Source organism: Gymnoscopelus microlampas, assembly GCF_963454915.1.
Source record: "Gymnoscopelus microlampas genome assembly, chromosome: 21".
Taxonomy (NCBI): domain Eukaryota; kingdom Metazoa; phylum Chordata; class Actinopteri; order Myctophiformes; family Myctophidae; genus Gymnoscopelus; species Gymnoscopelus microlampas.
Genome location: NC_139958.1, coordinates 44,074,156 through 44,095,524, shown reverse-complemented (window position 1 = coordinate 44,095,524; position 21,369 = coordinate 44,074,156). Strand labels below are relative to the sequence as shown.

At 40.5% G+C, this 21,369-nt stretch overlaps 2 protein-coding genes across 2 annotated transcripts in view; both read right to left on the bottom strand.

Moving 5' to 3' along the window:
* Positions 1-21,369, bottom strand: part of LOC311038260 (GTPase IMAP family member 8-like) — a 487,341-nt gene that overhangs the window by 414,046 nt on the left and 51,926 nt on the right. The gene's annotated exons all lie outside the window — the stretch shown is intronic.
* LOC311037735 (uncharacterized protein) lies at positions 435-5,380 on the bottom strand. Its single transcript, XM_084047007.1, has 4 exons — positions 5,254-5,380; positions 4,376-4,528; positions 2,687-2,788; positions 435-1,649 (listed from the first exon to the last, which is right to left on the bottom strand). Exons 1-4 carry the CDS (start codon positions 5,368-5,370, stop codon positions 1,353-1,355), a joined length of 669 nt encoding a protein of 222 aa, XP_083903133.1. The 5' UTR covers positions 5,371-5,380; the 3' UTR covers positions 435-1,352.

Genomic DNA, 21,369 nt, shown 5'->3' with positions numbered 1-21,369 from the left:
CTGTAAATAGTACTAATACAATTTAAGTTAGTTCTACACATTAAACAACTTGTGACACTTGATATTTACCCATTTCATATAAGTATATTTAAATAAAATCAATCGAACAAATATTGAGTTGATATTAACATTTCAAAATGTGTTCGTTTCTACATTAACTACTGCATTGCAAATTTAAATTCTTAGGAATAACATCAGTGTTAATCAGAACTCTTTATTTAAGAATCAGGGTTTTTTACAAGCATGAAAACCTGGTCTCTCTACCAGGTTACTGGTACTGAAGGAAGCATTGCAAACACAGTGAAGTCTCTTTGGAATACAGTGATAATCTTAAATAACTACCATCAAACACCATGAGATACTGTATAAATAATGCAGTCATTTTCAACATAACTTTGAGACAAATTAAGCCGACAGATGAATATTTCGCCTGTCAGAATTCAACAATCTCTCACAACACTACACATAAAATGAATCCCCATGGCACAATTAGACCTACTGCTCTATGTTCGCATCAGCAAATGCAGCTTATATCAATACCAATGTAAAAGAAAGTGCACCACATTAAAGTGGAGTATACAACGTGGTCATCCTCGGAGTCTGTAACACTCCAGCATGTTACACACAGGGTAACTGGAGTCTACAGTGGTATCTGTAAATGCATTGATTTCTTGTGCAATCGCATCTCCCTGAGATTCCCAAGTAAACATGTAAGTAAAAGTGCACGGCTAGTTTCACATGCAAAACAATACAGACCTCAAGTCCACCAATACTGTAGGGCCTTTCCACAGCACCATAGAACGATTCTGAGAACAGTTAATACAAGTTTGCAATTGCATTTCCATTTGCTCAACACAACAACTGGGCAAGTCACAAGTGAAAGAAAAGTGCATCATTCCCTTTAAAACATTCAGTGCAACAACAAAAAATACTGGACTCAACCTTCAAAACTTGAGCTTGAGGTAGAAGAGAAGTGAGCCCATATTCCCTTTAAGGCAATTCTTGAACAAAAACTCAACAACTAAGAGCCGCAGCAGATTAGTGTCGTAGCTAGACGATCAGAGATCTCAGCATGGGGCAATATTTGATTAGATCTCTGATTGTCGAAGAAGATTGTTGAAGACAACAAAAAAAACAAAAAAAAGAGCACTTACATTCTAAATGTAATTCAAGTGGATATGTGCATTACATTCTAAATGTAATTCAAGTGGATATGTGCATTACATTCTAAATGTAATTCAACTGGATGCATTTTCTTCTGTTAACACTGTTTAACTGAACGCAAACATATTTAAATTGAAAAAAATAAAACTATCTCATCAAAGAATTCAAGGTACATTGGCATCACATTTTCAAGACAGAAGTTTGATCTTGAGGCCCTTGACTCTGACGGACAGTTTAGTAGAATCGAGCTCCAAGAAGACTTTCTGGAATACTTCAAAGGTATACTTCAGGTCCTTGGGATAACTAAGATTGAGATTGTAGGTTAATCCGAGGAGGACACAGCACGCCCTGGCAATTGTTCCAAGTCCTGTCACAACTTCCACGCCCTCAAGAACAATCCCGATCTCTGTGCTGTCACTGGTAGATGATGAAGTCACAGTAATTGCAACTGTGAGCTGCTCACGTTCCTCTAAGCCGTCAGTGTCCTGCAACATGAAATTGTAATCAGTGTCATAGTATAAAACATTCATATATATATACACATACACACATACAATGTAGGCATATATATCACTGGACAATAAAAACTACACACCCTGAACTGAACCCTCATACAATTAATAATGAATGTGGATCTGGGACATAAGCCAGCCTGTAACATCAGTCATCTTTGACACTGGTTCTCAAAGGGGGTTCTTGAGGAAGTGACAGGGGGTGCCATCACACAAAGAACAGTTAACCCATTTTGGGCAGGGGTCCCCCATTTGTAACTATACCTTTCAGGACAGGAACCCCTTTTAGGGTTCTTGTCGCTATGTACAGTATATAGCAACATACATTTGTTTTTGTTTTTTGAATAAATGTTTGAAGTTTTTCCAGAAAACTTAGGTCAGGATTTAGAAGGTGTTTCTAGAATCGGCCTGGGGTCTAAATTGGTTAAAAGGCTTAAGACACTTTTGTTTTACTTAGTGATGCGTTGTGTGCTTGTAGATCAGCTATTTTTTAAACATGATACATCTAACCAGTCTACAAAATCGCAGTTGGGTTTTGATCTGGTGACAGTGAAGCATTTTCATACCATTCAGCAACACCTCATAATCTGTTTCATCATAGGACAAAGATGATCACTCAGGATAACAGATAATAGTCTATTGATTTCTCGAACAGTATAAGTGGACCTATGGACTATGTTAGGAGAATACCCCTCACAGCATAATGGCACCATCACTGTCAGGTTCAAGCATTCAGGCCTGTACCATTCTCTTGATCTACACCACACATGCCCTCGCCCACTTAGAAAGGGAAAGGTGATTAGTCTGACCATGTGAGGCTTTATGCTGCCCAATTACAATATCACTCTGTATATACTGATCCTTGTGGAAGAATGGTGTTCATCCCTCCAGTACAGTTCAGAGATTTGTAGATTCTCTGACCACGGAGCACTGCCGGTGCGGCTGATAAAAGATTTGTCAAACATCTGCATCAACAACAAATGATAGTCCCATGAATTACGTTCACCTACCTTGAATTCTTTGATGAGATTTTCACCACGTTCTCCAAGGTATACAACAAGGCACCGAAGGACAACCTCTCTGGTCAGTTCAACAGATCCTCCCACCGTGTCCTGGGGAGGAGTTTAACAACTGATAAATTATACTGTACAGGCAGGAGAAAGATTAAAGGTCAAGTCTAAATTTCTCCCCTGAGCAACAGGCAGGATTTATAGCTCTGTGGTAAACATTTCAGCACTTGCACAGGAGACCGGTGTTCAAATCCGGGGTAGAACAGGAAAGTTACATTGAATTAGTTAAGGTAGGGTTTGTGCCATTTTTGGGTTAAATCAAAAAACATTTTGTTAAATGGTTAAAGCTCTTTATTCTGATAGCAATCATTACTAGTGTTCAGTAACAGGAGTCTCTCCAACTGACATGAAAATGCTTTTTGTTTACTAAAACCTGGAGATGGAGACTCCTGATACTGAACAAGCACTCTATAGGCCTAGCAATGATTACAGAATACAGTGCTATAACACGTATTGTAACACAATAATGTCACTCACCCTACTTTTAATGCAGTTCAAATCCGATTTTTCAACACTAAATTGAACTATAATATATCTCTGCTGTCCAGCCAGAAACTGCTAACTCCAAAACGCTCATTGTTCAGGAAACGCAAAAACAAAATATACGTTTTTCAGGAAATGAAGAAAACCTTATATTTTTAAAACAAAGCAATACTGCCTCATCAAAGTTGGTATAGTGACTTTATATATTGTCAGATACTTGCATGTGTCATTATATTATCAACACTTTAACCAAATCGCGGGTAAATCAACACTTTACCCAGCGCAAGTGGAGTTAGCAGTTTCAGACGAGCAGAAATCAAGCTGAAGTGGAGTTAGGTGTCCAAACAACAGTAGCTCCACTCGCTGCTGAGGGAGAGGTTTCAAAAGGGTACAAATTCTCAAAAGCTAACAATGGATCTCCAAGCTCACAATGCATCACAACAACGTGTGAATTAATGCCCTGATGCTTCATGCCACTTATTATATAGGCCTACAATAATAAACATGACTTTAAATATTACAATAACTTCTGCAAAGAGGTAGTATAGCGCGACAGAAATGCTATGAACGCCTTTCTTCTTGTCACATTGCTCTCCTCATTAAACACTTAATAGATTTTAGAAATATAATTACTTGTCTTCATAACATTAGCGTCAGTGCTAAGTTTGATAAACAGGTACACTGCATAGTTTTAACAGACTACGGGGAGCTTGTTTACGCGTTCCTCCTCCTCGTTCACTGCGCAACGCGCTCTACTCATGCTGTTGAAAAGCAGCGCTGTAGAGGAGAGGGGGGACTTGTTTGTTTTTGACGGACAGTTTGAGGATCCAATGGAGTTGGGAGTTTTTGTCAGAGGCGCTTTTTAATACTTTTCATTGGTTCAAATGTTTTGATATTTTACACAGACCTAAAGGGTGTTCAATAGCCTTGATTTATGAAAAAAAAAAAAAACTGAAAATGGAGTTAGCTGGTCCTGGCTGGACACCGACGATATGTATGTTTTGTATACAGTTATATACTGGATACATACAGCTTAAATGTCCTGCCAGTCACACACCTGTTGATAGTGATGAACCGCACTACACATATTTTATTTCCCTGTTTTACAGAACAAGTGATTTTTCATTTTATTTATAAATATTGTACCTCGAGCAATCTCAATACGTTCTTCAGCCTTTCTCCAATAGCTCCACCTTTGGCACGGTAGAGTTCCAGCAGCTTGGGAGTGTAACTGTCCAACGCAGACATAAATGTAGGCTCCAGTTGCACAGTTGTTATTCTCTGGAATTCTGCACTGGTCTGAAATACAAAAAGACAAGGCAACAAAGAGACATACCATTAGTTGTCAGCACGAGTAAGACATTACGGTTGACTGATATTGTCCTAATGCATGAGGGACTGTTTTTTCAATTACTTTTTTCATTTGTTATTTAAAAGAACTTAAGAAATTAGTGGAAATGGTAATTGAAAAATAATTCCCCTCACGCATTAGAAGGCCAATATCAGTCACGTAGGATTGGGACATGCGTTTTAAATTATATTAACAGTTAAAATGGAGTTAGAAGTTACAAGGAGTTTATATAGGAAGGGTGGGGGATTTTGGCTAAATCAAATCAGTAACTGTCTTCATTAATAGGAAGTCTCATCTCTCCAGCTCTTCAATACACAGAAAATACATTTTCAGGTGGGTTGCCAATTTCATCCACATCCACACTATTACATTTATACTGCTAAATGGTTATCAGCTTATAAGCTGATAACCATTTAGCAGTATAAATGTAATAGTGTACCAGTTCAGATTTTCTTTGTCATCACTTCATATTTCACTCGTTTGTCCTGCACCCTGAATGAGTTCTCTCCTAAATGGATACATTGGTGTTCTGACCTGACAATTATTTTCCTGTTTACTTAAAAGCTGTAGGGATCCAAGAAACTGACAACTCTTATAGCAATGATTGCGATCACAATAGTAATTATTTTAACCAAAAGAATATCACTTAACAGGGATTAAAATGGCAACTCACCTGAGAAGGGTCAAACAGGGCAGGCCAACGGTCCATCATGGCTGGAACACTTGGACACAGATTGATGACTTCATGTCGTCTGAGGGCAAAGGTCTTGTTCATTTTGTCCTTAACCATCTTTGCATTGTTTTTCTTCTTTGACTCATGTGACCAACTCTTCCCTTTCTTTCTCCAAACTGTGCTCATCTTCATTGGCTGGGTAGGGTGGCAGATAATTGACCTCTGCTCTTTTGGGCTTTTTAACATTTTTTGCAGACTTTCTATCATCAGGGCTTTTATGTTTGAGACCATTGCATCTAACATCTGGCATCCCGAAACCACTCAGCTTTCTTCTGTAGTTACGCATTTTTTGGTCGATTTTGTCCTCCCATCCACCCGCTCCTGTAGGGGTCACGACTTCCTTCAGACATGGGTGTGCTTTGATAAGCGCCTCAGCAACAGTGTGTCTCTGATGGCCAGATGGGTAGGCAATGTGTGTATAAATGGATTCAGCTAGCTTGAGAGTTATATCTGACCTGACCTTTGTGACATTCAGCAGTGTGCCGTGTTTTCTGTAAGCTTCATTGGCTCTTGCAAGGACCAGTTCAGTTTCCACAGAGAATTTTGGAATGATGAATGGAGTTGGCCATGGCTTCTTTTGCAAGCTGCTACTTATTGACACTGCCGGTGGTGAATCAGAGTCCTGGGAGTCCTGTGTGTCCTCCTGTGTGTCCTCTTGTGTGTCCTCCTGTGTGTCACTTGAGGAGGCAGGAAGATCTGATTGCTCTGTGGTGGTACTTTCAGTGCAGCTTTCACTGAGTGGTACTGGATAAAACTTTAGGACAACTGGCTCAACTATCTCTACCTTAATTGTGGATTTGTGTTGAATTAAATCAGTGGATTTGAGAGAAAAAAACTGGTCGAAAACAGGTTGTAAATAATGGAGGTGGAATTCTTCAGTGATACCACACAGCTGCTTGACGGCTAACTTCAGCTCCTCTAGTGTTTTTGGTATGCCAAAAGGAAGCATAAGCAACTCTATCAAGTGACCAAAGATCACCCTGAGCATTGCTGGGTCTTCATCCATAGCAGGTGGTCTACTGCAAAACAATTCAGATAATTAAAAGTGTTGACACAAAAAGGTTGCACTTCCATTATTAATCAAACTTTTTTTGGGCCATCTTAGAGCACCTGTAGAGCCTGGAAAATGTCAGACTCCCTTTTTCTACCCATTGTTTTTGCGGGGGGGGGGGGGGGGGGAGGGGTCCTCAGATGACAGTGAAGTGTCAAATGACCATTTTAATAAAGAAAAAGACCATTATTGCATCAAAAGTAATCAAACTGTAAAACATTGGCCAAATAATATAAGAGGCAAGAAAATAGCCGATCTACAAGCTCACAATGCCTCACAGTATTTATCTGTGGAACCGAGTCAAACTAAATTGAATGCCTCAACTCATACATTTCAAGTGCTTATCATGGTGGGGGTCCCAAGTGCAAATATAATTTTGGGGGTCCCCAGTTCAAATATGATTGGGGGGGTCATGGCCTGAAAAGGTTGAGAACCACTGCTCTACGCCACCAACATGGCCACCGGGGGAAAGGGGGCAGGGCGAGATAGCCCTCTATTCAAAAAATAATTAAAACCCTGATGGAGAGGAAAATCTAATCTGTGCTACAGACGTAACGTTTCAGTGTAACAATGCGCTTTCCCTCAAGTGTGTACGCTGTAAGTGGATAGACATCGCGAAGACTCTGCTGATGAATGAGATCGACTTCCGTACAGTTTTCCAACAGAAAACATCGCAAGTGCTCCAGGTACCAAGCATTGAGTTTCTTGACCATGAAGTAAAGGCTACCTTCCAGGATCAATATCTGGATGATCTCAACAAAGTCTGGGAAGCCTTCCGTAGAACCATATAGCAAGATCATCCCAGCTGAATACCGTGTCCCATGGTACGTTACAGTGTTTGACAGCTGAACACTTGTTAGCTGAGGGAACAGTCTCATTACGGATGCTTGGATTTCATCATGAAGTACTTCCAAAGGCAAAGACGACACTTTAGTAACTACCAGTGCAGGCTTAGACACATTCATTTGCCAATTGTAAGCTATCATCAGCTGATGTTTTGTTGCAAGTGACAACAAGACATTTATGAAATTGGTTGTGTGCCGCACAACTCGTTTAAAAAATTTATGTTTAGCTTCAAATCTCATAGTCCACAATCCAACAAGAGGCCCAAAGGCTTTTACAAGTCCAGGATAGTGCTCTACAAAATGGTGTTTGGGTATCAATTTCAGGTTAGGGAAAAGTGCTTGCAAACTGTGACGATGCTCAGTTATTTGCAGGTCAAGGTAACCAAGACTTTTGAGTGAGTGAAAAGGGGCTACAGAGAGCTCTACAATGTCCTTCAGTGTCATCAGAACTAGCCATGCTGGATCATCAGGGGGTATCCTCGAACCAATGATTAGTGGCAGTGACCTTATGAGTGCCCAATTCTCATGTGCATTTCCTCCTATATTGCCTCTTTTTGCAAAGGTTTTTGGGATTGACTGAGGACGGTCAAGATTGTCTGTAAACTTAAATGGAAAAGTCTTGATTAAATCATTCAGTTCAGCTAAGGTGAAATATTTTTTCTTAATGAAATAACTCAGACAGTGTGCCAGCTCTTTAGGAACAATGCCTTCAAAAAGGTCGTGGAGTATGTCAGGGGGGTAACCTCTGACAAAACTGAAGTGGCTCAGCTTCTTAGTCAGCGGGCAAGCTCTCCTGACCCCATAGTAATGTTTCAAAGTGGGGTCTTCTGCCTGCATTTCTGCCAGTGTTTCAAGATGCAAATTATGGGCTTCCTCTGTTCGAGGTGGAAACTCTCCACTGCGTACCTCCTTTTGACAGTATTCAGAGCGATGTCCTAAGCAAAATCTGCAACTGTAACCTGTAAAGCCTTCCACAAGTCCACCAAGCGAGTGTGCACCGAGATTGTCTGCTGCCACACAATATACTGTCCCTTTAATGTTCTTTCCAGCACTAGGAACAAAAACTCCTTCTTGTTCTAAGACAGACAGATCTTTCAAAAGAGGCTCTAGAACTGCATCATAAGTAAAATCCTTGGCATCATCAGCCTTGCAGAGAATGGCCAGGTTTATTGCATCAAGTGTAGAGCGCTGTTCAGGTGGTACATTTGCCAGGACCCAATAAACAGCGGTGATCTTGTGTTTTTTGCGTGATGTGCCTAGTGGGTTGCAAACCTCAAAATCATCACAATAAAGAATCAATGCAATTCTTGGTTCTTCTACATCAAAGAATTGATTTTGTTTGAAATATTCCCCATCTTGATAGGATTCGTACCGACCAGAAGCGCTTGTTTTTTGGTTTAAAACTTCACGTGCAATATCCTTATTGCTCAATAAATGTTGCAAGGTCTTAAGAAGGGGGACATACTGAAAGGAGCGATTATCCTTTCTATGAAGAATGTACTCCACTGGCTGGATAAATTCAAAGTGTTCCTTGAAATACTGTCTTCTCCTATACACAGAACGAAATGGCCCATCTACTCCCATTGCTTTGCTTATAGGGTGTGACTTGCAAAGTTCCTCTACCAATTCAATTAAAATGTCCTCTTCCACAGACCCTTTCAAATGTGCATCAACTAGCTGACGGATTGTTGGGGCAGAAGCTGTGTGTATGAAATGAAGCTCTTCAACTAAGTCGTCAATACATTGACCAGAAACGTTGTGTACACTTTCCAACTTCAAGAGAATTGAGCCAATCCTATCTTGAATTTCATCTGCTATATCCAGAATTGGAGGATTTACACCAATATCCTCATCATCATCATCATCACCCAAGACTAAAGGAGCATGTTCATTTAATGGTTGGTGTGCAGCAAAGATATGTGGCTTAAAGTCCTCCAGCCCATGAGGGTTGTGCTTTCTGCTTCTATGCGTGGCAAATGTCCCAAGTATGTTATACTGTTGTGTACATCCAGCAAAAGGACACTCTACTGTCTCATGATTCCTTAAGTGACTGCCAAGATGTTGGAAAAACACTTTCTCAGTAGATATCTTACTTGAACAATTTGCGCATGTGAAACATTGTACAGTTTCTGGCCTGTTAGCTTCTGCTTCATCCTGATGATATCTGGACAAATGTGTCCGGAGAGCACTCAGTGTCTTAAAAGAACAGGGGCAACTGTAATGTAGACATGGCACATGTCTAACCTCAAATGTCCTGTGCTGTAAGCGGTAATGCTGGAGAAGGTTACCCCTGGTTGTCCCTCTGAATCCGCACTTTTTACACTGCCACGGCATCTGGAGGCACATAAAGAAAACAACGTAGCTATAACAAATGCCTTCACAATATTTATTTTCAGATGAAAACCATCTTTGTGTCAATCAAATGTCTAGGCTGCATGTCCATGCTGTAATCTATCGGTAGTGTTTACAGTGTAAACACTACCAATAGATGATAGAAATGGATCGAACACCACAATGCGTTGTGAGCTTGTAGATCGACTAGTTTGAATGCGTGACACGTTTGTCATGACATCAAAGGTCTGCCCACTGAGCAATATACACACCTACACAACAGCAGTGGTGCGTCTCTACAATATCTTCTCCTGGAGGAGTACGGCAGAAGTCCTTCCGTCTCCTGAGAGAGAGAAAAACAAAGGCAGTAGTGGTTAGAAACAATTTTACAGTGGTGCCATGCACCCAAAACAGCCAATCTACAAGCTCACAACAAGTTGCAGATGCGACGTGTTGTGAGCTTGTAGATCGGCTAGTTTGAATGCATGACACCTTTGTCATGACATCAATGGTCTGACCATGGAGCCATATACATGCCTAGACAACAGCAGTGGTGCTTCTGCACTAAAGGGGAAAAAAGGAAGGCTATAAACTAATTGTACATATATTTTAACAAATCTGTAAATGTGAAGATCAATATACACACCTAGACACAATGTCCTTCAGAAGGAATGAGGCAGAATGACTTGGCAGAATTTCTTCTGTCTCCTGAAGGAAAAAAAAAGGCAGGTGAGAAACAGGTGGACATGTGTGACCATTTCTCAAAAAGCCATTGTTCATAAAAGCAGAAAAAGTCAGGAAGAATTTTGTTTTAATCCAAAATGAGTCAATAGCCAAGTTAGACTCTTCACATACTAGACCAGGGCTCTTCAACGTTTTCAGGCCAAGGAACCCCTAGCTGAGAGAGAGATGAAGCAGGGACCCCCTACTCTATATTGTATAAAATTGTGTTTCAGATTACACTTTTTTGGTTTACTTGGTCTGCTCTTTTTTCGCTCTACACCAAGCCTTTTCAACAAAAAATAGCAGATCTACAAGCTCACAACACCTCGTGCTGCGAGGCGTTGTGAGCTTGTAGATCTGCTATTTTTTGGCTAAAGTTTTCCTCAGAGAAAGGGGTGCTAGGGTTCAAGTGATTAAGATAAAAAAAATAATCATTTCACACACAGATTTGGCGGACCCCCTGTAGTAACTCTAAGGACCCCCTAGGGGTCCTGGACCCCCTGTTGAAGACCCTTGTACTAGACTATGTCTGACATAAATGTCAGCGCTAAAACCAACATGAAATAAATGCATAAACATGTAGGTTAGAGCTAGCATTGCTTTAACTAAATCCTGTTTCAATCCAAACATCGCGAATAAATCGCGGTAAAATCCGCTATTTCTACCCGATCGTTTTGATAGGCATCACTCGTCTGTTGGCTTGTGTCTAATGTGAATCTCAAAGAACAATCATATTCTGTTAAAACTGTCGTGTAAATGTTTTATGTTGATGGTTGGGGTTGCCAGGTTGTGTCAGAAATAAGCAACCAGGTCACCAAGACCAAGCGTTTTTTTGCATTTTTTTTTTCACACAAACACGTGTACACTAGCGTGTGTATCACCTACCTAGTCAACCTATATACCATTTTAAAAAGGTACGGGCCTTGTGATTAAAATGATGCAAACCATTACAAGATAACTGCAAAACTGACGCTACAATCAACGCTTAAGTCCGACATTCACAAAGACCAAAAATAGCAGATCAACAAGCTCACAGTGAGCTAGTAGGTCGGCCATTGTCCGGTCTAAAAATGTATGAAACGCAAACATAACCGTGCATTTAATATGTTTAACAGCGTGAAGTGCCCAGCCACATTAAACATTACACTAGACTGAGGCCAACATTATTTAAGCTAGCTTTATGCTAACACCAGGCCTCGACAATGCTGAATAGTGGATCGGCTAGTTGTTAGCACAACATTAGCATAATGTTGCTTCATGAAGCTTGCGCCATATCATATTATCCCACAGTACAACTCTCAAATCTAACAACGTTAACACACTTATTTTACATGTGTTAAATTCACATTTACAACAAAAAAGTCAGAAAAGCAGAGCACATACCTTTCTTTTCTGTTGGAAGCTGGGGCATCTGTTTGTCCACCAAACTCTCCAGAAGGCATTGCGCAGAATGGCGCGTTTTTGACAGGAAGTGAGCACTATGAATTCTGGGGCTTGGAGTTATCTTGCTCAAAATTCGATAAAGGAACGTTTTTTTTGTATTTAAAAACAGTAGAGTGTGTATTGTTGATTTTGCATCATGAATATGTTGCCGGGTAGACCTTAAAATGGAAGATATCCTCAGACAGAGCGATTAATAAGTGAAATTAATGTCTTCTGGTGATCAAGTTATTTGACCAATCAAGGGAAAGGGGTGGAGTCAACTACTGCTCTGTAAGAAGTACTTCATAAAATTAAGTTGGATTCACACAATATTCTCAAAATGATTTCAGCCTTAAAACTAACAGATAAAATTGAGTTAGATTTAAACATCATTCTCAGAATCATTATATTTTATTTAACTAGAATGAGTGCATTTCAATGATATATATTTTTATGTAATGTTAACTCAAATAATAGCCACAAAATCAAGGACACAATTATATTGAGTATATTTTACTTCATATATTGTGTAAATAATAATACACAAAAAAGTCCTTTCTAACAGTGTAGAGTTAAGATGACAGGTACCTGAAACATCTGATTTTAAACCCCAAAACAAACAAACAAACACATCACAGTAGTTTGATATGAGTTGTAGACTGATCTCCTTCAGTGCATTGATGCTGTGACATTGACATGATAATCACATTAAATACATTGAGTAAATTATCATCATATCCGTCTCAGAGTTACACAAATGTAACAATTTTACGTCTCAAACGGGTCTGAAAAATGCAAAACTCCTTCCTCTTTTGACAGAATAACAAACGCACGGTCTGCAGGAGTAGCATTTATATCTACTGGACATGCCGACCACTTTCAAAATGGCGTCTCTGTTTTGGGTGTGTCATTATAGGCAAAACAAAACAAAAATAGTGAAAATAGCCGATGTTACAAGCTCACAACGCTTCGCGGCGTGTTGTGAGCTCATAGATTGGCTGTTTTAACATTTCTTTGAAAACAGGGCTTAAGTGGTTAAAAGGCTCTTTGTTATTGGTCTGAAATTAACCCCTTCCTGGTGGATTCAGAGTTCAAGACACAATTATGACAGAACATTTTCAAAATGTTGTCCTAATCATCATCGACATTACCTTGATGTCACGGTGCAGACTCATTGCAACGATATGCAATGAAAACAAATGACTCACGCCGACATAAAAAAAAATCCGGTTCCTTAATGTTGGATCTGGTTCATTCCGGTTTCCGGACCCCAACCCTACAAATAAGACCTTGATTGTATATGCTGGGTGTCCAGGGCAGCGTCCAGGATCACCCAGGCAGGAATGCCAGGGGATTGGCCAGTGTGGTTTGTGGGTTGGTGCTTGCAGGAGAGCTGTCACTCATGGCTGCTCTGGCGGCCGGTCACCTGGTGCAGAGTCACATGACCCATAACAGGTATGTAGTCATATTAGAATGACATCACGGTGATAATGTTTGTAAACTAGGAAAGAAAAGTGTTTTTGTTTAACCCATTACAACCGGGAACGCATCTGTGTCATTTCTTTGGGCTATTCAAAAATATATACAAGCTCATAGCGCACCTAGTGCCACGCTATGAGCTTGTATATCTGCTATTTTTGAAAAATCGTGAAAATCTTTCAATATAAACTGCCCGAAAAAGGTTCTGAAACTTAACTTCGGACGATTATATCTCCCCTTTAATAATATTAATTGGTATTGTGTTTTATATCATTCTAATCGTTGATTAGTCAAAGTGTAAAAATGGCCAATATGTGTTGTTTTCTCCTTATTACGGTGGGAGAGTGCAATCATCCAATCCACCAAGTAACACAAAACAAGGGTGAATACCAACAGAACAAGGGAAGTTTTTTTTGGCAAATATTTGGGGGGCGCTACCCACAGGTTTAGCTGTGTTGCCATTCCACAAATGCCCGATCCTTACAAAATACCTTGTTGTAAAGGTGACTAATCAACGATATAAAACACAATACCAATTGGTATTATAAAGGGGAGATTTGATCGACCAAAGTTAAGTTTCTGAACTTTTTTGGGGCAGTTTATATATATTATTAAAGCCAACATCTGATACTCAAATCTTATTGCTTCTGGGGATTCTACGAATGTCTTCGAAATCCTAACAGTTTTATTTTTCTTTTTACTTATGTTGCTATATATCAGTGGTTCTTAAACTTTTTCATGTCAAGGACCTCCCAAAATGATACGTATTTGGCCGTGGACCCCCATCTGAAAATATTTTGTTCCAGGGACCCCCAGAAGCAAAGATTTGAGTAAAAATGTATTCAATGATTTGCACACATTTTCAAGATTCTTTTCGAAAAATAGCAGATATACAAGCTCATAGTGTGGCATAGTGTGCCACGCTATGAGCTTGTATATCTGCTATTTTTGAATAGCCCAAAGACATCATAAAATGACACAGATGCGTTCCCGGTCTAAAATGGTTAAAAATGTACTTGAGTAAAAGTACAGAAGTATTGGTATCAAAATGTACTTGAAGTACCAAAAGTAGAAAGTACTCATTATGCAGAATGTCCCATTTCAAGTTTTCAAATGTATACAAATCTTTAGAAAATAGCAGATCGACAAGCTCACAGTAGGTCGCATCGCGACACATTGTCAGCTTGTAGATAGGCTACTTTCAAATGGCCGAAATGTATATAGGGCTGAAGTGGTTAATCTATGTTTTGTAATGATAATCAAAATCTACAAAGTAACTAGTAACTGAAGTTTTCAAATAATTCTAGTGGAGTAAAGGTACAATATTTGCCTATGAGATGTAGTGGAGTAGAAGTTAAAGTACAGAAAATTGGAAATACTCAAGTAAAGTAAAAAATACCTCAACATTTTACTTAAGTACATTGAGTAAATGTACTTAGTTACTTAACACCACTGCTGGACATTACAAACATTATTATTAATTATACACTGCATTAAAATACTCATGCTGAAGGTGACAGTGATGCCTGCACAACACACATTTACACAGTTCTGACAAATTAAACTCAATAAAAGATTAGAGCTGCAATCTGGAAATTGTAATTGTAATGAATAAAACATAAATTTTAACCACTTTTAACCTGGTGTAGATGAACACTTTAAAACATGTTCAAAGCGCTCAATGCGTCACATCACGGCCATTTTGGCCTGTTACCATCGTACAACAAAGTATAAAATAGAGCTTAAACCCACCAGGTGCACAAGCATAACCGCATGGTTTCTTATTTTGTTCCGGTCCATGTTAAAGGGATATTTCAATTTCAAACATGTTTGTTTTTTAATTACTTTTTTCATTAGGAAAAAAAAAGAAAAGGGGAAAATTAAAACAATGAAATAAAAATAAAATGTAATGAAATAAATGAAAATAAAATAAAAATAAATTGAAATATAGCTGCAAGCAGCGATAATACAGGGCCAGACATGGAAACTAGAGAGAGAGAGAGAGAGAGAGAGAGAGAGAGAGAGAGAGAGAGAGAGAGAGAGAGAGAGAGAGAGAGAGAGAGAGAGACATGGATACTGGAGAGAGAGAGAGAGAGAGAGAGAGACATGGAAACTGGAGAGAGAGAGAGATAGAAACGGAATAGATGAGAGAGAGAGAGAGAGAGAGAGAGAGAGAGAGAGAGAGAGAGAGAGACAGAGACATGGAAACGGAATAGATTGATGAGAGAGAGAGAGAGAGAGAGAGAGAGAGAGAGAGCGCGCTATGGAAACGGAATAGATTGAAGAGAGACATGGAAACGGAATAGATTGATGAGAGAGAGAGATGAAAACAGAATGGATTGATTGGACATCTCAACCTATTGCCATTAACAGGAATCAAACTCTCAACCTTCGGACTAATAGGCTGCAACACTACCTATAGTGCTATAGTTTTGTCCAGGCTGATGTTGTCTGTTGAAGATCATAAACTCTTGCCTTCTGTCATGAACCAAGCCAACACTAAGATCACTCGTTCACAAACCATTTACCAATAGAGAAATTGTATGTCTCCTCGCAACCGAAAACAGTGAAAGGAGGCGATCTACAAGCTCAGAAACACGTTGCTATCTGAAAGGTTTTGAGATTGTAGATCGGCTATTTTCAGAATGAAGTATGTCATACGTTGAAAAACGTACTCTCAAATATGCATTTCAGGTTCTCTTTACCATTTGCACATGTATTCATTGATACAGTCATGTTGTTTGCAATTCAACTTAAATGAAGTCTGCAAGTGAGGCTTGAACTGACGACCTTGAGATTGTGAGGCACTCATTTAAGGGAGACGCCATTGGACCAACAGACAAGGAACTGTGAAAAAGGAGATCAAACAGATGATACAGTTTCACGCAAATAGCTGAAAAATCCTGGGTTTAAGTGTTTTTCAAACTGCTCAAAATTGCGGACAATCTAAGGGCGGAGCTTACTGGTCAAAGCGATAGATGTGTTCCTCATGAGTCAAGGCACAAGTGTAAGCAAGTTTCACGACTTTCGGCCAAACGAGGCATGACTTTTGCCTGTTTAAAGTTTGCATTTTCAAAAAATTGCTATAGCGCCCCCCTTTGGCCAATTGGAGTGAGATTGGTTCCAGTGATATTTGGAATGACTCTCTACATTACTGCAACGTTTCAAAGAAATGTGAGTCTTGCATGTATGTGTTAGGGGTAGATGAATAATTTTCATAAAACTGCAATAGTTAAAATCTATGGAATCCTGGGATTTTGGAGCAATCTGCACGAAACGTTTAACACTTGAACTTTGGACCTCTGCCGACATAATGATGGGAGCGGATTTTCCATAAGTGAAAAAATGCAGAAGTTAGGAACCAATGGCTGTTTTTCATATAATTCAAAATGGTGGGCGATCTAAAGGTCAGAGGTCAAAAGTCAGACCACAAAAGTTGTCGGGCATGAAGAGACGCATGTGTGTATTGAAGTTTCATGGTTGTAGGTCAAACAGGGCATGAGTTGTACCTGTTCAAAGTTGGCACTTTCAATTGAGTGCTACAGCGCCACCCTTTGACGAATGAGTGTGAGAATTATTTCTTGGTAGTTTTTCATGAGCATCTACCATATGACCGAGTTTCGTAAAAAGCGTATGCACGGTTAAGCCAGAACTGGCAAAAACAAGTATTTTTCAAACTGCTCAAAATTGCGGAAAATCTAAGGGCGGAGCTTAATGGTCAAATCGATACGTGTGTTCCTCATGAGTCAAGGCACATGTGTAAGCAAGTTTCACGACTTTCGGCCAAACGAGGCATGACTTATGCCTGTAGCATTTTAAAAAAATTGCTATAGCGCCCCCCTTTGGCCAATGGAGTAAGATTGGTTTCAGTGATATTTGGAATGACCCTGTACATTTCTGCAAAGTTTCAAAGAAATGTGAGTCTGCATGTATGTTTTAGGCGCAGATGAATAATTTTCATAAAACTGCAATAGTTAAAATCTATGGAATCCTAGGATTTTGGAGCAATCTGCACAAAACGTTTAACACTTGAACTTTGGACCTCTGCCGACAACTTCTAGGCGGCGGAATTTCCATAAGTGAAAAAATGCAGAAGTTAGGAGCCAATGACTGTTTTTCATATAATTCAAAATGGTGGGAGATCTAAAGGTCAGAGGTCAAAAGTCAGAGTGTGAAAGTTGTTCAGCATGAGGAGACGCATATGTGTATCCAAGTTTCATGGCTGTAGGTCAAACAGGGCATGAGTTGTACCTGTTCAAAGTTGGCATTTTCAATTGAGTGCTATAGCGCCACCTTTGGACGAAAGATTGTGAGAATTATTTTTTGATCGTTTTTCATGACCATCTACCATATGGCCGAGTTTCGTAAAAAGCGACAGCACGGTTCAGCCAGAACTGCGAAAAGTGGCAGAAGAAGAAGAAGAAGAATATAGCTGCAAGCAGCGATAATATGGGGCGAGAATAGATTGAAGAGACAGACAAATGGAATAGATTGAAGAGACAGACAAATGGAATAGATTGAAGAGACAGACAAATGGAATAGATTGAAGAGAAACGGAAACGGAATAGATTGAAGAGAGAGAGAGAGAGAGCCATGGAAACGGAATAGATTGAGTCATGTTTTTTGCATTTCAACTTAAATGAGTCTGCATCAAGTGAGGCTTGAACCGGCAACCTTACGGTCATGAAGCACTCTTAGGTAGCTGCAACACTACCTATAGTGCTATATCTTTGTCCAGGCTGATATTGTCTGTTGAGGATCACAAACTCTTGCCTTCTGTCATGACCCAAGCCCCTGTTTCACTAACACTAAGATCACTCGTTCACAAACCATTTACCAATGAAGAAATTGTACATCTCCTCAGAACCAAAATTAGTGAAAGTAGCCGATCTACAAGCTCACAAACCATTAATAGTTGTCAGATTGTACATTGGCTATTTTCACAATGAAGTATGTTATACATTGAAAAAACATACTCTCATTGCTATCTGAAAAGTTGTGAGATTGTAGATCAGCTGTATGTAAAAAACACTCAATTAAGTATTTCATGTTATCTTTAACAATTGCAGATGTATTCATTGATAGTCATGTTGTGTGAAATGCAACTCAGATGAAGTCTGCACCAAGTGAGGCTTGAACTGGTGACCTTCAGGTTGTGGGGCACACATTTAAGCGAGAAGCCACCAACAGACAAGAACCTGTGAAAGGAGATCACAATGATGATACAGTTTCACGCAAATAGCTGAAAAATCCTGGGTTTAAGTGTTTTTCAAACTGCTCAAGATTGCGGACAATCTAAGGGCGGTGCTTACTGGTCAACGTGATAGATGTGTTCCTCATTAGTCAAGGCACATGTGTAAGCAGGTCTAATGGCTGTCGGCCAAACGAGGCATGACTTTTGCCTGTTTAAAGTTTCAATTTTCAAAAAATTGCTATAGCGCCCCCGTTTGACCAATTGGAGTAAGATTGGTTTCAGTGATATTTGGAATGGCCCTTTACATTTCTGCAAAGTTTCAAAGAATGGTAAGTCTGCATGTATGTGTTAGGGGCAGATGAATAATTGTCATAAAACTGCAATATTCATTGGCTCATTAAAGCTTCATTTTTTCACTTATGGAAGATATTTTGCAAACGTTTTTTGGTATAGGTCCAAAGTTCATGTGTAAAAAGTTTCGTGCAGATTACTCAAAAATCCCAGGAGGAGATAGGTTTTAACTGTTTTTCATATAATTCCAAATGGTGGGAGATCTAAAGGTCAGAGGTCAAAAGCCAGAGTGTGAAAGTTGTTCAGCATGAGGAGACGCATGTGTGCATCGAAGTTTCATGGCTGTAGGTCAAACACGGCATGAGTTGTACCTGTTCAAAGTTGGCATTTTTCAATTGAGTGCTATAGCGCCACCTTTTGACGAAAGATTGTGAGAATTATTTCTTGATCGTTTTTCATGACCATCTATCATATGGCCGAGTTTCATAAAAAGCGACTGCACGGTTCAGCCAGAACTGCCAAAAGTGGCAGAAGAAGAAGAAACGGAATAATGCGAATAACAATATGGGTCCATGCTGGAAGCCTGGCCCCATAAAAAAGAAGAAGTGACAGAATACTGCCAATAACAAAACAGGTCCAGAGCTGAGCTCTGGCCCTGTAAAAAGTACGGGCCCTCATTTATTAGAAGGACAATATCAGTCACCATAACCAAGGACGGATGTTTTCAATGAATCTATCATGGTTAAAATGGAGTTTGAAGTCACAAAGGGTTCGTATAGGAAGGGGGCGTGTCTGATAAAATGTATATCTAAATACTGAATCAAGCAACTTCAAAACTGTCCAGGGTGTTCACAAAACCCAGAGTAGATGTTAAAATGACCCCAAACATGTTTGAAAGTGAAATATCAATGTGTATGGTAGAGGAGGACACCTACTGGTTGATAAGTAGTACTGCCTCAAGCTCATAGTACCCAATAATATCTCCCCCTGGCCAAGCGTATGTTTTACATAAAAACATACAGTTTACAGCTTTAGAGCAGCATATAGTTGTATTGTTGTGTAGTCTTGTACCTTTTTGACCACACTGGCAGGTATAGTGGCCTCACACACCACAGACTTCCCGCGGCCCAGAATCCAGTTCATGGCTGCAGGCTTCTTATCCGTACAGTAATTCCCACTGACTGATAGGACCTCCATGTCTGGGAAACGCTCCTTCAGTGTCGACACAGCTTTCTCCGTTCCCTGGAACACATACAGTAAATACCATTCCACACGTTCAGCCTTTATCCCTTTCAATCCGGAACGCATCTGTGTCATTTTAAGATTTCTTTGGGCTATTCAAAAATAGCCACGATACGAGCTTGTAGATCTGCGATATTTGGAAAAATCGCGAAAGATGGGTGCAAATCTTTGTATATATATCGATAGTTACGTATGTAACTACGGTTCTATAAGTCCCGAGCACTGAATCGGTTCCCTTCGCGCATGCGCAGTTCGAGTATTGTATACCAACGTCGTCACTTGACCCCTGGATGACCCGGAGGAGGCTATATCATCCGGGAATCATCAAGGGATCTTTTCCTACAGAATCTTCTCGCGAGAACACGAGGATTCTGAGTGACAGAACGCTCTGGCGGTCATTCGGGACTCATAGAACCGTAGTTACATACGTAACTATCGTTCTATTTCGTCCCTGCTAACCGCCAGAGGCGGTGCTTAAAGCACTGAATGACTTATACCAAACGAGTCAGGAAGAATCCTGATAACAAAACTCAAAGAGTAGAATCGGAGGACTCTGGTAAGAGGACCACGCCCAGTGGATGGGGAGTGGCAACATTCACCCAATAGAACCTGGAGAACGTGCAGGTGATGCCCGTGGGGCAACGGCACCGATATCCTCCAGGGGTACCGCTCTCAGGGTAGCCCATGATATGAGGACACTCCTGGTAGAGTGGCACCTGACGCCAGATGGCAGTGGACGATTACTCGGCCCATAGCGTGATTGATGGCATCCACAATATAGTGGGACAGGCGCTGTCTGGAGAGAGCGCAACCTTTGTTAGGGCCACCATAAGAAGAAAGCCGTTCTGACCGCTTAATGCACGCAGAAGGTCTGACATAGGCTCTCAGGGCCCGCACAGGGCACAACAGTTCCAGCTTGCCCATCCACTCTCCTGGTGGAGGGTTAAACTGTAGCCTTATAGGCTGGTTGAGGTGCGAATGTGACAGCACCTTCAGGGAGGAACGCTGTGTTCGGCCACAGAGTGACGCATAAGCCGTCTGAGTTCCACCTCCGACGCAAGTCATTGACAGACTGGGCGTGCAGCTCGCTGACACGCTTCGCTGAGATGAGGCCAGGAGGAATGCCGTCTTACATGACACCCACTTGGGAGTCATGGGAGATCCCATGCTGGAGTTTTCAGGGCTCTTGGAGGATGCGACCTCAGGGCCCCCCTCGGGAAGAGGGACACTAGACCGTGGCTTCCCCACTGTGGCTGTGCCATTATAGATTCTAGCACGTCAATATGATATTGCTGCTAGTATGTACACTTTTAGAGTAGAAGGAGCTCTTTTATCGGCCCTTGTCTAAGAGGGACTGCAGAAGCTCCAGAAAAGTAGGCACAGAGCAACGCACTGGGTCTTCACCCTGACCCATACACCAGTTGGAAAACAGCTTCAGTCTGTTATCATACTGTAGCCTGGTGGATGGTGCTCCTGCA

Bases quoted from the DNA above. Each gene is read 5' to 3' on its own strand.
- LOC311037735 (XM_084047007.1), bottom strand. From the start codon at position 5,370: ATGGTTAAGGACAAAATGAACAAGACCTTTGCCCTCAGACGACATGAA. The intron at 2,789-4,375 runs GTACAATATTTA...ACTCCTCCCCAG, and splicing joins ACGTATTGAGATTGCTCGAG to GACACGGTGGGAGGATCTGT. The intron at 1,650-2,686 runs GTAGGTGAACGT...TTCATGTTGCAG, and splicing joins ATCTCATCAAAGAATTCAAG to GACACTGACGGCTTAGAGGA.